The sequence below is a fragment of the Molothrus ater genome, chromosome 9, assembly GCF_012460135.2.
Source record: "Molothrus ater isolate BHLD 08-10-18 breed brown headed cowbird chromosome 9, BPBGC_Mater_1.1, whole genome shotgun sequence".
Classification (NCBI taxonomy): Eukaryota; Metazoa; Chordata; class Aves; order Passeriformes; family Icteridae; genus Molothrus; species Molothrus ater.
In genome coordinates this window covers 19918398-19936053 of record NC_050486.2, presented here as the reverse complement: position 1 = coordinate 19936053, position 17656 = coordinate 19918398, and the positions used below count along the sequence as shown (strand labels likewise).

At 40.3% G+C, this 17656-nt stretch overlaps 1 protein-coding gene across 1 annotated transcript in view; it reads left to right on the top strand.

Moving 5' to 3' along the window:
- The first annotated feature begins 318 nt into the window (after positions 1–318).
- The window catches only part of ST6GALNAC3 (ST6 N-acetylgalactosaminide alpha-2,6-sialyltransferase 3), a 213826-nt gene continuing 196488 nt past the window's right edge, over positions 319–17656 (top strand). The window contains exon 1 of the mRNA XM_036387984.2: positions 319–609. Coding sequence (XP_036243877.2) covers positions 592–609 — 18 coding nt within the window. The 5' untranslated portion in view covers positions 319–591. The remainder of the gene's footprint in view (positions 610–17656) is intronic.

Sequence of the window (17656 nt, the reverse complement as noted above, 5' to 3'; positions counted from 1 at the left end):
TGCAAACACGTCTGCTGGGACATTTGGGCTGCTTGCTGATAATGATTATTTCTCATAGGGCAGCAATTTAGACAAAGGGAAGCCTGCTGTACAGTGAAAAGGGCTGCACGTAAAACAACACTGCACTCTAACAAGCAGTGTAAGGATTTTTACAGCCCCAGTAACTGGGAGAGTTTGGACCTTTGTGCCCGCCTGTCAGCAGCCATTCCCTGAGCGCGGCCCGGGATCAGTGATAAACACCCAGCCTGACTGGCAGGCATTGCAGAGCCCTGCAAGGTACGGATTGCTGCTCGTAGCGAGTCCCAGAGCTCAGGAAAACACTCCGGAGCCATGAATCAAACTCGGTCATGTGACGGAGGGGAGGTGCTGGGCTGGCTCGCAGCCAGTGGCAGGAGCTGATGGGTGGAACGAACGGGGCATAAAAAGACTAATATGACTAACGGAGCCTGCATGCGTGCTACCTTCTTTTGGATCTACGGGAATGTGGGCTCCAGCAGTTCTGCAGCTCCACCAGCCTCTTGCCTGACACTGCAACTGCTGCTCACAAAGTAGAACCCTGCTGCTCTTTGGTAGGAAGGATAGAGAAAGAACATGGCCTGCATTTTGAAGGTAAATCTCTATCTGTTGCTTGAATGCATTGTTAGAGAGCCCCTCGCCGCTCAGAGGCGTGGATTTGGTGTAGTCCTAATGCATCTTCGTTGTCCTTTTGAGTCCTGGCTTTGTTTGGCAAATGAATATGGAGAGATTCTGCAACGCACAGCTGTGCTCTGCTTCCCTCTGCCATTCTTTCTCTTTTCCCCTGCATTGTCAGAACTGTGAGCTAGCGGGAAGAGAAGTGCGTACCGAATCATGGGAGGGGGGAGAGGGGCTCTGGCTTGTCTCAGCTTTGTCTACGCTGGATTCCTTCAGGAGCAATAGCATTTGGGCAGCAGACTTCCAGCACAAAGGACAAAACGGGCAACTTATTTTCCTCTTCTAACCATGCAGCATTTACTTACTGCTCTTAAAGCAACGGCTGCAGATGTCCACAGCTGTCCCAGCTGCCCCTTAAGCCCACACTCCCCTGCTGAATCTGCTCCAGACCCACATGCTCCGCACAATTACACTTACTATTTAACCGGGTTTTCTAATTAAGCAGCCTATTTGATAGCGGGTTGTCCCCCTTCATGCCAGCAAATACAAGCATAAACTTACCGTGTGATCACATGCTTTCTCCAGCCTGCTTCCCTCACTGAGGTAAAACTATTTGGAGCCCGCATGGCATGGAGATGATGGAGGGAGCATCCCAGCGCTGGGATTGAATGGGAGGGGAGGAGGCGGAAGTGCCCTCAGCCGGGAGCAGGCAGCGTTTGTGCCCCGGGCGCTGTCACTGGCAGCGAGTCCCTGTCCTGTGCCTGCCTTCCGAGGGCTCGCATCCAGGTCCGTTTGTTAACCTGGTCTGTTTCCCATCCATTTGTTACTTCCTTGCTGCTTTCTGTGCGTACTTTGTGTGTGTTTACGCTCTGTTTCTTTCAGCAAGTAAAACTGATCTGTGAGTTCTTTGTTATTTGCAATCTGATCTTCTAGCGTGGAGCTGATTATCTCAAACTTTGGGATGGCCTGTCGTAGCAGTTGCTTTCAGCGTATCAGCAAAGTGGATAAATTGCAAAACTTTAAAACAGCTTCGGGATAATGAACATTTAGGTGTCTCCATGAATCTGATCCTTAGCACTACTTTTGGGCGTTCGACTTTGAAAAAAACTTGTTATTTTGCTGCACTCTTTTCCCCATTCATTCTCAACTAGTGGGTTTGTGGTACATGGATGTTTTTTGAGTTGTCTGTCTTGTAGGTTGTGGTAGCTTATGTTAATAAATCTGGCTAAGGCTGCTGCAAGTGCAGAAACGTCCCTGTACTAGCAGGTTCTGCTTGGAGCTAGATGGTAACAAACTCCTTTAGTCAGCAGTAATGCAGCTCAGAGTTGTGATTTGAGATGAGAAGATGTGAGCTCTGTGAATGGAGGCTGGTTTCACAAAGATAAGCATGTGCACTCCTGTTTAAACACTCCCTAAATGACTTTGGTTGGATCTGCCAGTGATCAGGAAAACAGAATTTCTTATTTTTTAAAAATTCTGTGGCAAGATCACATGCAAAATCTTCCTTTTGGCCATAAGAGTTAAGTAAGAAGCCTTTTACAAGAAAACTCTAGCATCTCTTTTGCCCTCCTAATTGTTTCTTCTGCAGTCTGGTGACATAGTCTGCCTCAAGCATGACTTGGAGTTTGAATTATAATGCAATAAAAACCTTCTATTTGCCTGGGCCAGGAACTCCATTTGGTTGTTATTCTGATGGTTAAATCAATAGATTAATTGGTATTCCTTGACTGACAGCACTCTTCCAGTTTAATTCTTAATCTTGTTAAAACAGGCAGGTGCAAGGATAAAAAGTGAAACAGATATGAGAAGATTAGCATTGCCATAAGGCAAGCTGGATTTTCTCTGACAAACATCCCACAGGAGTAATTTAAATGTCTAGCTCAAGATACTTACTTGTATATTACAAGTTTTTAATGTAATATCTAAAGCTTTTTCCCTAACAAGGAAATTCAAAATATTATACATATTTTGACATGACACTAGCTCATTCCTTCCTGAAAATATAAACCTGTTAGCTACACCCTTCCCTTTCCCTGGGGTTTGCCCTGAGCTTGTGTGGAAACAGGAAAAAAACCTCCAGAAATCTGTAGGTATGGATTTGAAATAAGTGGTTGCACAGTGGGTGGGAAGCCAGAACAGCTGTGTGTCCTTTCCACTGCAGCCCTGAGTGTCTCTCTGACTCTGCCTTGTGGCTTGCCCTCCTCTCTTCCTAGGTTTTTAACCCCCTGACAAAGATGTTGAGACTTGCTGAATGTTGAAGTTCCGTGTGAGTGACAGTTTAATATAAATGAGATTGGATAGAGGTGTCTGTAAAGTGCAAAGATCGGGGTGGTGGTAAATAATTAACTGTAGTTACTTGGAATGGGTATGAGTCTGTTAGGAGAGGTGTGTCACCTTTAAATGTGAGCATCTCCTGTACTCTGACTACTGCATGAAATAATCTCTGTGTGCAGCCTATGCAAACATGATTCTCCCTGAGGGTACCTGCTGTCTCTCTGGTGTTTGTTGTGCACTCTTCCTAGGTAAGAATGATGGGGATGTTACTGATGTTATGTGGCTCCAGAAACTTTACCTTCTAGTCAGTAGTGGGGCGTTCTCAGTAAAACCAGTGAAATTATTATTTTGAGGCATTCTCTCCTCTGTTAAAGAAAAGCAGGGAAAGATGCAAGTTCTGAAGTGCATGATGTGTTTTTATTTTCTCTGTCATGACTTTAAAAACATGCCAAGTAGCTGAGTGAAGTGTAGGCACCTTTTGGAAGCAAACAGTTGATCTTATGCGGGTTACTATGGTAGCTGCATGTCACCTTGCCAGCTACTAGATTAGCAGTGATTACTAGTTATGTAGTCACTCCTGTCCCTAATGATGTTCAGGTCCCTAAGTTCCACTGTATCTGCCAGTGACTCTTGAAGAGGACAGATTTCACACAATAAATTACTTCCTACTCCACTTCCTGCAAAAATGAAAAATAATGCTTCAAAGTATGTGTCATTTTATGATAAGCACAGCATGAATGATAGTACTCTCTGTGAAACCATGATATCCCCCCTTACATTTTAAAGCAAATAGGCCAGGTATCTTAGTTTGCACATGCTGCACTTTGCAAGAGATCCTGTCTGCGTGTGATGGGCCTGTACAGTGAGGACTGAGCATGAAATCTGGGAAGACACTTCCTTCTGGTTTGTGTGCTGTGGATTTGCTGTGCAGTGAATGACAGAGGTTTCATGTGCCTGGGGGCTGGATGTGACCTTCCATCAGCAGGGATCACAAGCCTTCAGCAGAACTCTGTGGTCTAAATATTGTTTGCATAATGTGAGGTGATGTTCTTATTACCACAGCTGATTGAGGGTCCTCTCAAAGTAAGCAGGTGGCCAACTGAAATTTATAGACTCTGATATTTTAAAAATCTCATTGAAAATTGAAAGAACTATTTTGCAAAGCATAACTTAGAGGTTTCAAACAAGCAAAACCCTTCAGCATAGGCTTGTGGCTCTTCTGCAGGATGTTGCCAAAGTTGACAGTAGCTGTGTGTTCATCTACAATTCTTTTACGTGCTTCCTCTCCATGGTTATCTCCACTGGTTTAATTAAATTTGCAGGTTGCATTTTTCCCTTAGTGCACATAGTGAACTGCTTTTGGCAGGAATTTTCTTTCAGAGTTTTTTCTGAGTGTTCAATGGCCTATGTCTGATTGGGGTCTTCAGACACTGCAGTAATACAGATAATATTACTATTATCTACAGGCATATGCTCCATCTGCACTTTTGAGACTAAAATAGCAAAGCTGATCTCATTACACTGAATTTTTCACCCTGGCAAATAGCTATTCAGAGGGGAGAGATAGAAGGTCTGAAAGAATCTGATCCCAGTGTTTGGATGCTTGTAATCTTGGATATTTAGTTATTAATTAGATTTTTTTTAACCTCTGTGTACATGACAATGAGTGTTGATATTTCCTCCCAAGTTTCTACATCATCAAAAGCATGTTCTCTGTTTCAGTCTGCTCTGTGGTGCAGAGTGGGCTGTGAGTCTCACCATAACTCCATTCTCTACTAGAGATTTGCAGGATGCAAATATTTCCATGGACTTGACCTCTATATCCTGCTTGAATCAGGTCCAAGATAATTCACATTCTGCCTTGACTGTTAAATTGACTGCAGCAATGTTTAGGCATGGTATCCATCCAGTCTCCTGTGCTGAGAGTTGTACTTGGGTCCTCTTTGATTCTCATGCTGTGCTCTTCCTCCTGACCCGACAAGAGACGGAGAGATCCCTGGAAAAGGAGCAAGGGTGACCTCCCCTGCACATGGGAGGATGCTGCACTGATGGGCCAATTCCCAGCATTTGCTGCAGGTTTGCTGCACTGTGAGCTCCTCCTTAGCCTGTCCTAGCCTGATCAACAGCTCTGTGGGCTGCAGCACTGCTCTTGGAACTGGAATAGTTCCTAGGATAATATGGTTGTATCTCTAAGGGAGGGAACTGTAAATATGCAAAGGTGGACCTAATGAGATGTGCATAAATGAGCTGGAGAGTAGTAGGTGGATGCAACCAAGAGTTACAGAGAAGAATCAGGATTTCTGAGGCAGTAACCAGTTTTCTTGTGGATCACTCCATCCTTATTTGTTATGGGTTAATTTTCCCATCCTTTTTCACCCCATCCAACAAAACTGACAAAACTTCATTTTTAATTCTTTCTAACTCCTTCTTCATTGGATATATCTATTTTAAATAAATTTCTTACAATTACTCTGTTTCTAAACAAAATACTTCTTTTTTAGTGGTTCTACATTGTTTACCTCTAAATTGCTCCAAAGTAAATGAAGCTGTATTAATGAATGCCAATGTGCAGGGCTAGGATTTGCTCTATCATGGTCCAGTGGTGCTTAATTACCATGTGAGATTTTATGGAGTGCAGTATATGGAATTTTGTATGTGCTTTTTGTTATGTTCACTTCTTGAAAATTTAAGGAAAATTAAATTCTCAGAAGTATAGAACCACTTTTTACTCTCACTTGCAATGACCTTAAACTAATCATACTTTAAGGACTAATATATTAGCTCCCTCCCAGAAAGGGACAGCATCTAGTCAGTCTAGTCATCCAGGGGGACTTGCTTTGATTGAGTGAATTTGCTTTTGATGCCCATGTAGCTGAACCAAGAAAACCTCCAGTTTTCAGCACACTTCAGTTGGTTTAAAACTGGAGATTTGTGTCTGACTTGGAGGTATGAAAACTAAAACCACAAAACCAGCATGAAGTTATGATGTGTCTTATACATTCAAGTAGTTATTTGATAAAGCAATAATGGAGAAAGGTTTTTGTCTTGCATTTCATCTTCAAACAATGAAACCTGTGTCACCCAGATGTTTTGTTTCCCCCCAACCAGGGGCACACTGTCTTTGTGCTGTTTGAGCAGCCTGGTTTAAGGAGAGGTGTCCCTGCCCAAATTGATTTGGCCAAATAGCCCAGTTAATTCTGTGATTATCAGGGGTATGGAATCACATATTAAAGGGAATTGTCTCAAAATTCAGCCATTTGTAAACTTGTGTGTGAGCTTTGGTGGTTTATATCTTGTTAATTTTTTTCAATTTCCATTTTGAAGTCCTGAATGCCAGATAACTTGGCAAGCCAGAGTATGACATAAACCATCATAGAAAGTAGACAAATTGCTATACTTTGACATAACATATTGAAATTCCTTGACATACAGGACAGATGTGCTATTGCCGATTTCTAGTGACACAGCACCCAAAAGAAAAGCGTGTCTTGTTTTCTTGCCAAGCATTCATGATTAATTTAAGGGAGTGTGAAATGCAGCTAAAAGACCCCATATTTTAGGTTTTAATCACAACTATCACAACATCTGTGTGGTTAATTAAAAAAGGCAGAGCTTTTAGCATTTTGTCTGTTCCTTTGCCATGTTTCATTCCAGCAGTATCTTATGTGCCTTCCAGAAGTCTAATACTGGACATGGTGATCTTTCCAGGATTTGTTTTCTCATCTTTTCCCAGGAATGCAGTATCTATGCAGCAGATTGACTTTTTTTTAAGAGGATTTTTTTCTGTGTCTGTGGCTTAAAGAGGAAAAAAGTTTTCTGTGTGTTTTCTAGGAAAACACATTACACATTACTATTTCATTACACATTAAATGGAAAGCGAATTTCTCTATCTTCCTGGTGGCTAATGGATAAATATAATTTTTGGGCCAATATGCTCCCCAAAGCAGCCTTTACCATAATATGAAGAGCTATTTTGTGCAAGAAAAATTAGTGATTCTAAATTTATTTTGAATTTTAAATTTTACTTTCAGATATTAAACAGATAAATTATTTTGTGGTTGTTATCCATGACAATTTCCCAATACTTTCTTCTGCCTATCAGCTGCTCTCCATCGATATTTGGATTCATAGCACAGAGAGTTGGAAGTGTGCACATGCATAACAGTGAGAGGTGGAGGTGTGTTTTATCTTGCCTAGTGATGGAGACTTCTCTGAGACCTCTGACCAGGAGCTAGGAGAAATTGATCTTTTGTGGAGATCTGTAAACAAAGTGGGGAAAGGCAGCTCCATTTATTGGATATATTCTCAATAAATAAGGCAAAACTCTGCCGTGGGCCTGTCATCTAAAAGCTGAGGGAGCAGTTGCTTTGCTGTTGTCAGCATCAAATATTCAGATGGAATGAATTTGCTGTTGCTTTGGAGGAAAAGCTGGATCTGCTGCATTTTTTTTGTGGTGGTTCTTGTAAATAACCTGTGGACTGCTGAGAAAGAATGGCCACTGCTTTTCCAGTAACTGCACTGGTTTCTGTGAATGAGACGTATGAAAGGACAACGTGTGACTGTAATGTGTGTTGTGTTCCTCAATCTGTGGACAGAATAAATTATGGCTGGATGAGGTGAGAATTGCTTTGAGTGATCTCAAGTAATGTTAAATATTGAGCTGACTGTTCTCTGTACCCCCCCTGCCCCTTCAAGAAGATCCTGTGTTTATGCAAATATTGCCTTTACATGGTTACCTACCTGCTTTTGATAGCAGTGTCCCAGGTTACACTGAGTAAAATATCCTTGTGCTGGTGCAATTATAAGCTTTCTGGGAGCTGTACAGGCGTATTCATTTTTGTTTAAGTCAGTCAACTCGCTAAAATTATGAGTACAAAATTTGTATAAATGGGATTTGTGTTTAAAATAATGACAGTTATTTTGGTTCTGCTTATTTTAGAAGAAGCACGTGAAGAACATGACAATTTTTTATTTATATATTTGAAAGTGGGTGAAATACCCTGCTGGATATTCTTTTTAATATTTACTAATGAGAAGAACAAAGGTGAGGCAGGAACTGAACTGGAATGGTTTAGGAGATGAGCTCTTGTAAGTGATGCTGTTCAGGAGCAATGGTTCATGTGATGTAAAGGCAGTCCTGTTAAGCAGTTCTTGTTTACCTGCATAGCATGTGTGACATTTAAAATTAACATGGGAGCACTACACTTGCTAACAATTAAATGAAGCTTCTTACCTGAAAAAAGATATGTTTTCAGCAATTTGCATTAACAACAGGCAGAGGAATGCTGGCCTAGGCAGGTAGGATGGCAGGAGTGGAGTGGTTGGAAGTAATCAGAAAAAACATGTTTATTTCATGGGAACAGCAATTTGGACAGAAGATATGTGAATGAATTATTTATAGTTCCTGTCTCTTCTAACGTTGTGTTCCTTGCAGTGTTTGTCTGGTGTAGGATTGGGTAGCTTATGTCTCTTTCTTAAATTCTTGTCCTTAAAATTGTATATAATCTCAATACTAGAAGAAGTTTGCCAAGGCTTTGGCAAAGAGAATGTCCCCCTGAGCCTGTAACAACATGAGACTTTGTTCCATGAGGTTTGGTGATTTAATTCTAAATAGGAAAACCCAGAAGCCAAATACCAATTAATTTTTTTCTTTTAAGTTTCGCAACCTTTTGTTAGCCATCAACTTTTCGTTTCCTCCAAATCTATTGTTCAGCCAGATTTGAACATAATTATTTTCTTGGAATGATGGGCTGCCATTACATTGAAGAAATAACAATGTGTATCTATTATTAACCCTTTAATATACACAGTGGTATTATTGCTAAGCTGTTGAGGCCCTTAGAGTGCTTCTCGGTGTACTTTCAATAATTATCAGTACATTATTTTACATTGGAGTTTAAAATTATGTGCTTGAGATTTTTGTATGTACTCAAAGTTACTGTGATCTGGCCCTTCTCCATTAGTGGAAATCACTTTATCTTGATTCTTGGTTATATGGCCCTTCTTGATCTTTAATTAATTAGATTAATTCAAAGAGAATTGAAGGCTTTTGTGTTTTGATATGTTGTGTTCTGCTGTGGGGTGCAATCACACCAGAATAAAGTTCCTATAAAATTCTGTTTGGTTTGATTTGTCAGAGGACTAAATATTTTAATTTCAGGTTATGTGTGTCTGCAATGGGACTTATGTGAATATTTAAATTCCTTATTGTTTTACTAAACTTTTCTACCTCGGTCCTTTGAGCCGTGTGGATAAGTTATTTACAAGTTACTTCATGTCAGCTGATCTGTTCTAGTTTTCCTGTGTTTATATTCAAGTCTGACAAGCTAGTCAGGTTAAAATCAGCTATTAACAGAAGAGAGCTTTCTGTTACTGCTTCTTATGTGGAAACAAAAAAACCCAACATTTAAAAAATGGAATGAGAATGAGACTGACTCATTCTGTGGGATCCTTGGGAGCTGTGGAATGTGTAATGTGGGGAAAAAACTAGTGGAAGACACATCTTTAGTAACTGGGAAATGCAAGTTTTGCCAAAAGAAAAGCTTTTGTAACTTTTTTCCATATGATTACAGAGACAATTTCAGACAGCTGTCTCTGTGTGTGTCTCTTTTCCTTTTCTGTCTTTTTTTCCATTTTCTTCCATGTGGTATAAAAATATTTTTACAGAAAAATTAGTTTTACCCGACTGAATGTTTTTGTTGAGGGCAGTGGTTGGAAGAGAAAAGAATACCCAAACCAGAGAGAAGAAATGGCACCTTTTGGGGACACCCCTTGAACAACATCCTCGCTTTATTGTGCACATTCTCTCAGCCAGGTTTAAATTTTCTGTACCTGTTACAGGACCTGGAAGTCTGTCTCTGCAGTTCCCAACTCTTGTTATGAAATGGAGTTTATACTGTGTTTTTACTTTGTGTTTGCTGCCACTTGCCCACTCATATTTCATTAAACCAATTAAAAGTATCTTAGTGGTTTTACCAGGTCACTTAAGGTGAAAACAGAGAACTGAGGACCTGGAAATGCCATTGAAGCTTTCCCCACTCTAACCATGCTGCTTCCTCTTGGGAATCCTAAATATGAGTGTTATTTTTAAGATGAATTAGTTTCCTGATTATTGCATTTGGCCCGGCTGAGAAGGTGGTGCAAGTATGAGAGTGTAGCCTAGAAGGGATCAGGAAATCTTTGAGGTTCCTACTACCAAAATACTCCTGCAAGAGTAGGAGCTCATACTGTTGGTAGAAACTGCTTGCCAGTGTGTAGTAAATAAGCCCAGACTGGATCTAGCAGCTGTTTAAATGGGAAATTCTGTAGCAGAAATTCAGCTTTATTTTGTGGAGACCCTGCTGCCCTGAGCTACACAGGAGGCAAGGTACAGTTTGATAAATTGGTAGCTGCTGAGTGCTGGAATATGGTTTTAGTGTGTCTAGAATGGAAAAAAGGGAGTGTTTCCTATTTCGTGTGATCCTGATGGAGATCATTGTTTGTCCTGGGCTTGTAGCACCTGTATAACCTTTCCCAGGTGAGCTGGTTCCATGCTGTCCAGCTTTGCTATCTTTGGACAATGCCCCTGGACCATCTCCCATGTCTGTAGGTGCCACCACCTCCTCACCTTCAGCCCTGCACAAACTGCAGGTGCCACAAAGTATTTCCATTCTTAACTTTCACACTTGACTGAATGTAAGCCTAATTTATTTAGGAAGCAGTAATGTGTTCCAATAGCACTAATGCTGCAGTTTTAGACAGTAATTGTACTCAAGCAGCTTTATAGACAGTGACTGTGTCTGTTGAATCTGTGCTTTTAGGCCCTTTATTTCTTCAGATATGGTCTCTTACTCAGCAAATGAGTGTGTATATATGTATATGTTCTTAAAAATGTTTGGTGTTCTTTTATGCTTCCTGTTTCTGCAGATCATAGATTTTATTTCCATCACGGTGTCTCCCAGCCAAATTTTTTAATGAAGAGAATGATTACCCATTATTGTGTCAGTCAGAGAGCTTGGAGGAGCTATTCAAAGTCCACTCTACTTCAGTATGTTTCGTACTGTGGCCAAACAAGACTAGACAAAATTTTCCCTTGTTGGATCTTACAAGAGCAAGAGACAACAGTGACTGCACTGTATGTGGTCTTTATTGACAGAGTGATGCTTGTCTGACAAAAAATACCAGAGTTGCTGGTGATCTCATGTTGTGCTGGATTCTGAAGACACTTTGTTTCCCTTGTTGTTTTACCAAATGCCATCGATACTCCAAGTTTGGCCACTTGCTGGAAAGGCCTTACGTTAGTTTCTTTGCTATCTCACAGGGTGCTTGTGCTTTTGAGACGCATGAGATGAAACTCAGCTGGCATTTTGTTAAAGCTTTACTTGCATAGCATTCTTTGCCTCTTGGTGAGGCTTGTAAAATGAGTGTTTCTGAAAATTCAGCTTTTGGTATTAGCTATAACTGATGTTCCACTTGGTGGCACTTACGAATTAACAAGAAGATTGACTGTGCTTTTTTCCCCACTGAAATCGTGCATGAGACCTTATTACCACTCCCCATTCATTGATTCCAGGGGGAGAAGCTGACTTTGGTGCACTTGTTCTGAATGCAAACTGTGAGAGATGTTACAACTCCTCTATTTTGCCTTTTACTTCAGAGCCTCAGTTTCAAATCTGCCTGAGGCCATTGCAGTGAGGAATTGTACAGCGAAAAGCACATCCCCCAATGGGCAGATATCATGCAGGTCACAGATACTGTGGAAATGGATGATAACTTGTTTTTACCTTTAAAATCTGCAGGAAAACATTATCAGTGACAGTGAAAAGAAAATAGGATTTGACAGGTTGCTCCTTTTTAGTTTTTTTTCTTTCTGCCCCATCTTTCTCACAACGAAGAGTCCCAAGCCCCTCATGAATGAGGCCAGAGAGCTGAATTTCCTTCTGGGCCTCAAGGCAAGGTACCATGGCTTGTCAGGATTTTGCTAATGGCGCCATTAAGCATCCCTTATGTTTGCAAAGTGTCTTGTGAAGCATTGCATGAAAGCGCTCTAAAACGAGCTAGGGAAAAATGTCATCCATTTATGGAAATAAACATTCTTGAAAGGAAAATGGAAAACTCATCAGTATGTTAGATAAAACTGTGGGAAGTCTACTTGAGGGTGTTATGAATAAGAAGCTTGACTAGGCCAATATTCAAGCAGCAATCAATTTATTATTTAATATGGTAAAGTATGAGCAATACAGCGCTGGGTACAGAGGGGGAAGTTTTCCCTCCAACTACACACTGATAATTGAGGGTTACAGGTATTTATAGGGGTACTCATCAGCTTTTTCAGCAGTTTCTATTTCTAATTTTTACTCATCAGCAATTTTTATTCTAAATTATTACATCACAATTCTATAGACTATTGTGATTTTAGTTTTTTTCTCAAGATGTTTCTCAAAAGGAGCATCTCAGATGGTGGCAGTCCAGATTCCGAAAGAAGAAAGACGAATCCCATCTGGTGGAGTCCAGCTCCCCAGATGTGGGTCCACCTTTTAATTGCAGAGACTATAAATATAATAACAGTGATGTCCAGCTTCCCTTTGGTCGAAACTATAAGTCTTTGAGGTGATGTTTATCTTCCTTTCTCAAGTGCTTTTTCTCTGCTTCAATGAGGCGTGAGATAAGCATATTTCCTTTATATATATTCTAAAGCTATAGTTTCAAGGATATAAGTAATATTCTAAAATTATACTTCAAAAGGTTATTATTGCAGAGCTCTTTATGGATTAACTGCAAGCAAAAAGCAACATCTTTAACGCTTTAATTCTAATGCTCTTAAATCAACCAGGGTTAATTGCAAACAAAAGATAGGTTCAAAGGCCTTTTTCCGTGCTTTATTTTCCTCAGTTATATTAGAATTCACAGCTCTCCCATTGTTGGTGTCCGCATATTTCACACTCACAGATACACACGCTGCCTGTTTGTACCTGACACGAAACACAGCTTTGTATTTCGCAAGGGTAGTCTGTGTGGAACTAAAATAAAACAAAACCCTGAACGTTCAATTGATTTTAAAAATATTTACTGGGAGGAAACATACATTTTCTTGTGCTAGATGAAATTGAGTTTTGAAATTTTTCACTCTCCAAGGTCTATGACTCTAGCAGCCTGAAATGTGTGATTACTAGTCATATGTTTCTTCAATCAGTAAAGTGTTCTGTAAAGAGCTGTGCAGTTTATGAATTGTTAGTTTTATTGTTTATCAGTATTTTATTACTAATTTGCTGTTTTCATAGGATCATAGAACAGTTTGGGTTGGAAGGTGCCTTTAAAGGTTATCTCACTGCTTGGACCAGATATGTTATGGTAACATTGATCTAATGTTTCCCTTTAGTTGACATAGGATTGTTTTGGTTCAAAATAGTGATTATTTATTTTATGTAAAGGAGTTATGCTTTGCTTTTCAAATCAACACTTGTGACCTTTCATCCAGACAAAATGGGGAACAAAGCTTTACTTACATAGCACTAGCATTGCTTTACTTCATCTTCCCTACCATCTGTAGTTGGGAAAAAAGTGAGATTATGGGATCTGTGTTGAATCATGGGTATGGTATTCCAGGCAACTGGAAAGACTGAAGCTGTTTTGCATACTTCTGTAACTACTAGACAGGCAGAGTACAGAGGAATGCCATTGGTAACCAACTCACTGTCTAGATAATATTCTTTAATATGCCCTGGAGTAAAAAGCATAAATTATTTTTAATTTATGTGCTTTAATAGGCATGTTTCCTTTCAGGAATTTAAAAGTACTTATAAATTCAGTAAGAAAGGTGTTAAAACTTCAGAGAATGAATCAGGTTTTGCTGATCTTCTGTGAAAAGTTCCTTCCTAATATTCCATTTATATGATTGCAGACTATGATAATAACTTGATTAGTGTGATATATGTACAGTATTGTTATGTATATGTAATATACTTGCTTAATAAATTTGTTGGTTTTGTACTTCTATTCGGCATCTATTTTCCATGCAGTCTATGAGGAAAGGTAATGAAATATAATAAGGGCTGTATCCAAAGCAGTGGAAGGAAGTAATTAAACCTAATTGAAGAAATTTCTTTGAACTATAATAGCAGATGCAAAGGATTAAATCAAAGCAGATTAAGGCCAATGCATGCTTTGAATTGCCAGCCTGCAAATAGATAAGTATTACTGTTATTTAAATGAAGTTATATCAAAGTATCTTCTGAAAACTGAGTCTGGGAATCGGGTCTAAAAATAGTTGGGTTAGGTTTTGATAAGAAATGTCACTACTTTTTTCTTAATTTATTACACTCTGCCAGTCAGAAAAGAAATATTGGAAATGCTGTGTGCATCTTATCAAACAACTGCAATAGGACTGGGAATTAGCCTGGGCTATCCCTGAAGGTATTCTCTGAATGGCAACTTAATCATCAGCTGTGACAAGCCCTTGCTTGGAAATTACAGGAAAAACTAATGATTTGGAAGTAAAATTACATGGTATTTACAAATGTTACCTGAGAAGTTATAAATTTTCTTCTATCTTTGTACTGTAATTTTCTAATGGATTTCACAGTTGGTTGTACATTAGAAGCTTAAATTGTGCTTATTTGTACAATACACAGGAAAACATATGGGCTAATAGTGCACAGGAGACTGAATATGAAAATTTATATGAAAAAGAGGTAAAATAAAGTTAGTTTTTACAGCATATTTTATTTCTTTGCAGAACTGATGCAAACAAGAGAACCTTAAAGATAAATCTGAAAGTTTGCTTTCTTACGCTTTGAAGCTTTAGAATTGGTAATTTCTTTCCCACCTGCACGATGATTCTAAATAAAATAGGATGTCAGATATCTCAACTGACTAACTGATCTGTTAAATTCTTAAGTAGTTAGGAGTGAGTAGATCCTTTTCTCCCCAGACCCACAATGTGTGAAAAATAGAGGAGTGAGAGCTGTGAAAGACAATCATCCTTAAATCCTTGAATTTGGCTGATGGGCTGAGTGTGGTGGTTGGAACTGAGGCAAAAGCAGCGGCTGCATATGGATGGGAAGATAGGGTTTTCCAGCATTGAAGTGGGAAAATGAGATAAGCCATAGACAGACTGGAAGATGTTAGCCATTAGGAAGAAATAACAGAATTGTAGTCTGGGCATATTTTTTTTCCTGTTTCAATGTTATTGTTGCTATTGAAGCACTAAACAAGTGTAGGCAACTGCAGTAATATTTACTGCAGAGCTGTGAGAGGGACTGCACTTTGAATGTTTTCTTGGTGTTGATTTGTAGTGTAGACTGTTGGTAATTCATGGCACAGGTGGGATTGCATGACACTGTACGCATAGTGCCAAAGACAGCATCACCAGGGTTCCAGAACTGTTTTTGTCGTGAGAGGAAAGAAAAGTTGGCTTCTCCTTTGTGTTACAGCACTGTTTGTTTTATGTGTGTGAGTTAACAAAATACAGATCGAAATGTTTTGTTTTGCCTCTTGCTCTGCGGAGCCAAGCCGTGTTCCATGAGCCAGGCAGTGGGTGAGCGCCCCGGGCTGTGCCCGTGCCAGCCTGGTGGGGCTGTGCAGGGCTCGCTGCCTCTCCGAAGGCCAGCAGTGGGTGCCACCTGGGAAGGCTCAATAAATGAGGCTGCCCGAAGGCATTTCTTGTAATGACAGCCTGTCTTCTGGCTTAATTAAGGCCTCTCTTCAAAAGAGAGGCTTTTAACTATGGATCTTTAGAGCTTGCTTCTTCCCTGGTAAATGCAGGCAGCCAGTGGGGATCAGGGCTTGCCCCTGTTGTTTTCCTGCCACAGGCCAAGAGTAATTCTGGAGTGTGGCAAAATAAATGGAGCACACTTGTTGGATCCAGTTTGGGTCCAGTTCTGGGCCCCTCAGTTTAGGAAGGATGTTGAGACGACGCATCCAGAGCAGGGCAACACAGCTGGTGAGGGGCTTGGAGCACAAACGCTGTGAGGAATGGCTGAGGGAGCTGGGGGCGTTCAGCCTGAAGAAAAGAAGGCTCAGGGGTGACCTTGTCACTCTCTACAAGTACCTGAAAGGTGGCTGTAATCAGGTGGGGGTCAGTCTCTTCTTCCAGGCAACAATTGACAGAACAAGAGGACACAGTCTTAAATTGTGCCAGGGGAAGTTTAGGTCAGATGTCAGGAAAAAATTCTTCACTGCAAGAGTGATTGGGCACTGGAATTATCTGCCCAGGGAGATGGTGGGGTCACTGGTCCCTGGATGTGGTTATAAAAAGACAGTATGTGGCACTCAGGGCCGTGGTTTAGTTGATGAGCAGCTGTTAGGTCATAGGTTGGACTTGATGATCTCAAAGGTCTTTTCCAGCCTGATTCATTCTGTGATTCTGTGATCAGCTGCTAGGGAAGTCTGTCTGCTGCCCTCATTCCCTAGAACAAATAGCAGGCATGTTTGTGTGTATGGGAAGTTGGGATGTGTGTGCCTTCTTTTAATAGGAACTAAAATTAAAAGTGAAAAATCCCCGAAGTCTGAGGTTTGTGCTTTGCAAAGGATGGTGGGAGGCAGATAGCCCCCCACTAATGTCCTAGTTGTTAGAAAAGAAAAATCTTGTGAGTCTGAGGCAACTGGGTTTGCCTAGCCTGGAAAAGCAAAGACCTGGGGAGTAGCTTTTGGCAGAGTGCTACCTCCAGAAGGGTTAGAAGAGATAAATCAGGTTTTTCTCATAGGAGCATAGTGGGAAGCGTCATGAGCTGCAACAAGGAAAGGTCCAACTGAATATAAGGAGAGAAATACACAGCAAGACTGGAATGTTACTGACGCAGGGGCCTGGCAAAAACAGCCTTAGAAATACTCTAAACTCAACATGACAAGGCCCTGAGCAATCTGATGTGACTTTGAAATTAGGTCTGCTTCAGGCAGGTTTGGCAAGATGATCTCCAGAGGTCTCCCAATCTTAATTATTCCTCAATTTTATGATTTCTTCAATGCTGCTGCTGCCATTCATAACGTTAATTGTAGTGTACCATATGTAGTGGGTTTACTGAAGCATATCTAATAACTGTGTTAACAGAATCACCCTCACCTGTGGGCAGGCCAAGACTTTTTGGTTCTTTCATTAATATTGCTGAGGATCCAGAAGGTAAAAACACTGGAAGTTTAATTTACACATAGAGGGGCAGATAAAGAAATGGAAGCAGTGGGCCCTCAGTTATTAGTAGAGAAAGCTTTTACCAGTTGGCTTAGGACATGAATAAATTGCTGTCTGGCTATCATGAGTGTGGCATCCTTGATCCTTTTTCAAGGTCTCCACAATTAAGTGCAAGCTTCTCCTGAAAGGAATTACAATTTGCATTACTCTTGAGAATGCTTGAAGGGTTGTATTTGGCAGAAAATTTTAATGTGACAGGGTTTTTTGTCCTAGAGCCTAAATTTAATTTGTTCATGCATAATGCACTCAGTTGAGAATTTTCTGAAGTGGTGGAGTGTAACTCTTCTTTTTCTGCCTATGTTCAACGAGACAGGAAAATCTAACTAAACTGATGAGTCTCTAGTAATTTGATGGTTTGTGGAGGAGTGAGTGCAAACTCAGTCCTTTTCAGCTTTTCTTTCTGCAATTCACTCTCTCATCCTGCCCCATTTTTCTAAAGGACCCTATTTAAAACCTATATTCAGGGTTATTAACTTTTTCACCAAGAAGGTTAAGCTTGATGTAGTAAAAGAGAAACTACCTGCAGTGAGGTTTATAGCTTTTTACTGGTATGAAAATTCTGTAGAGGTTTTTTTTAGTATTAGG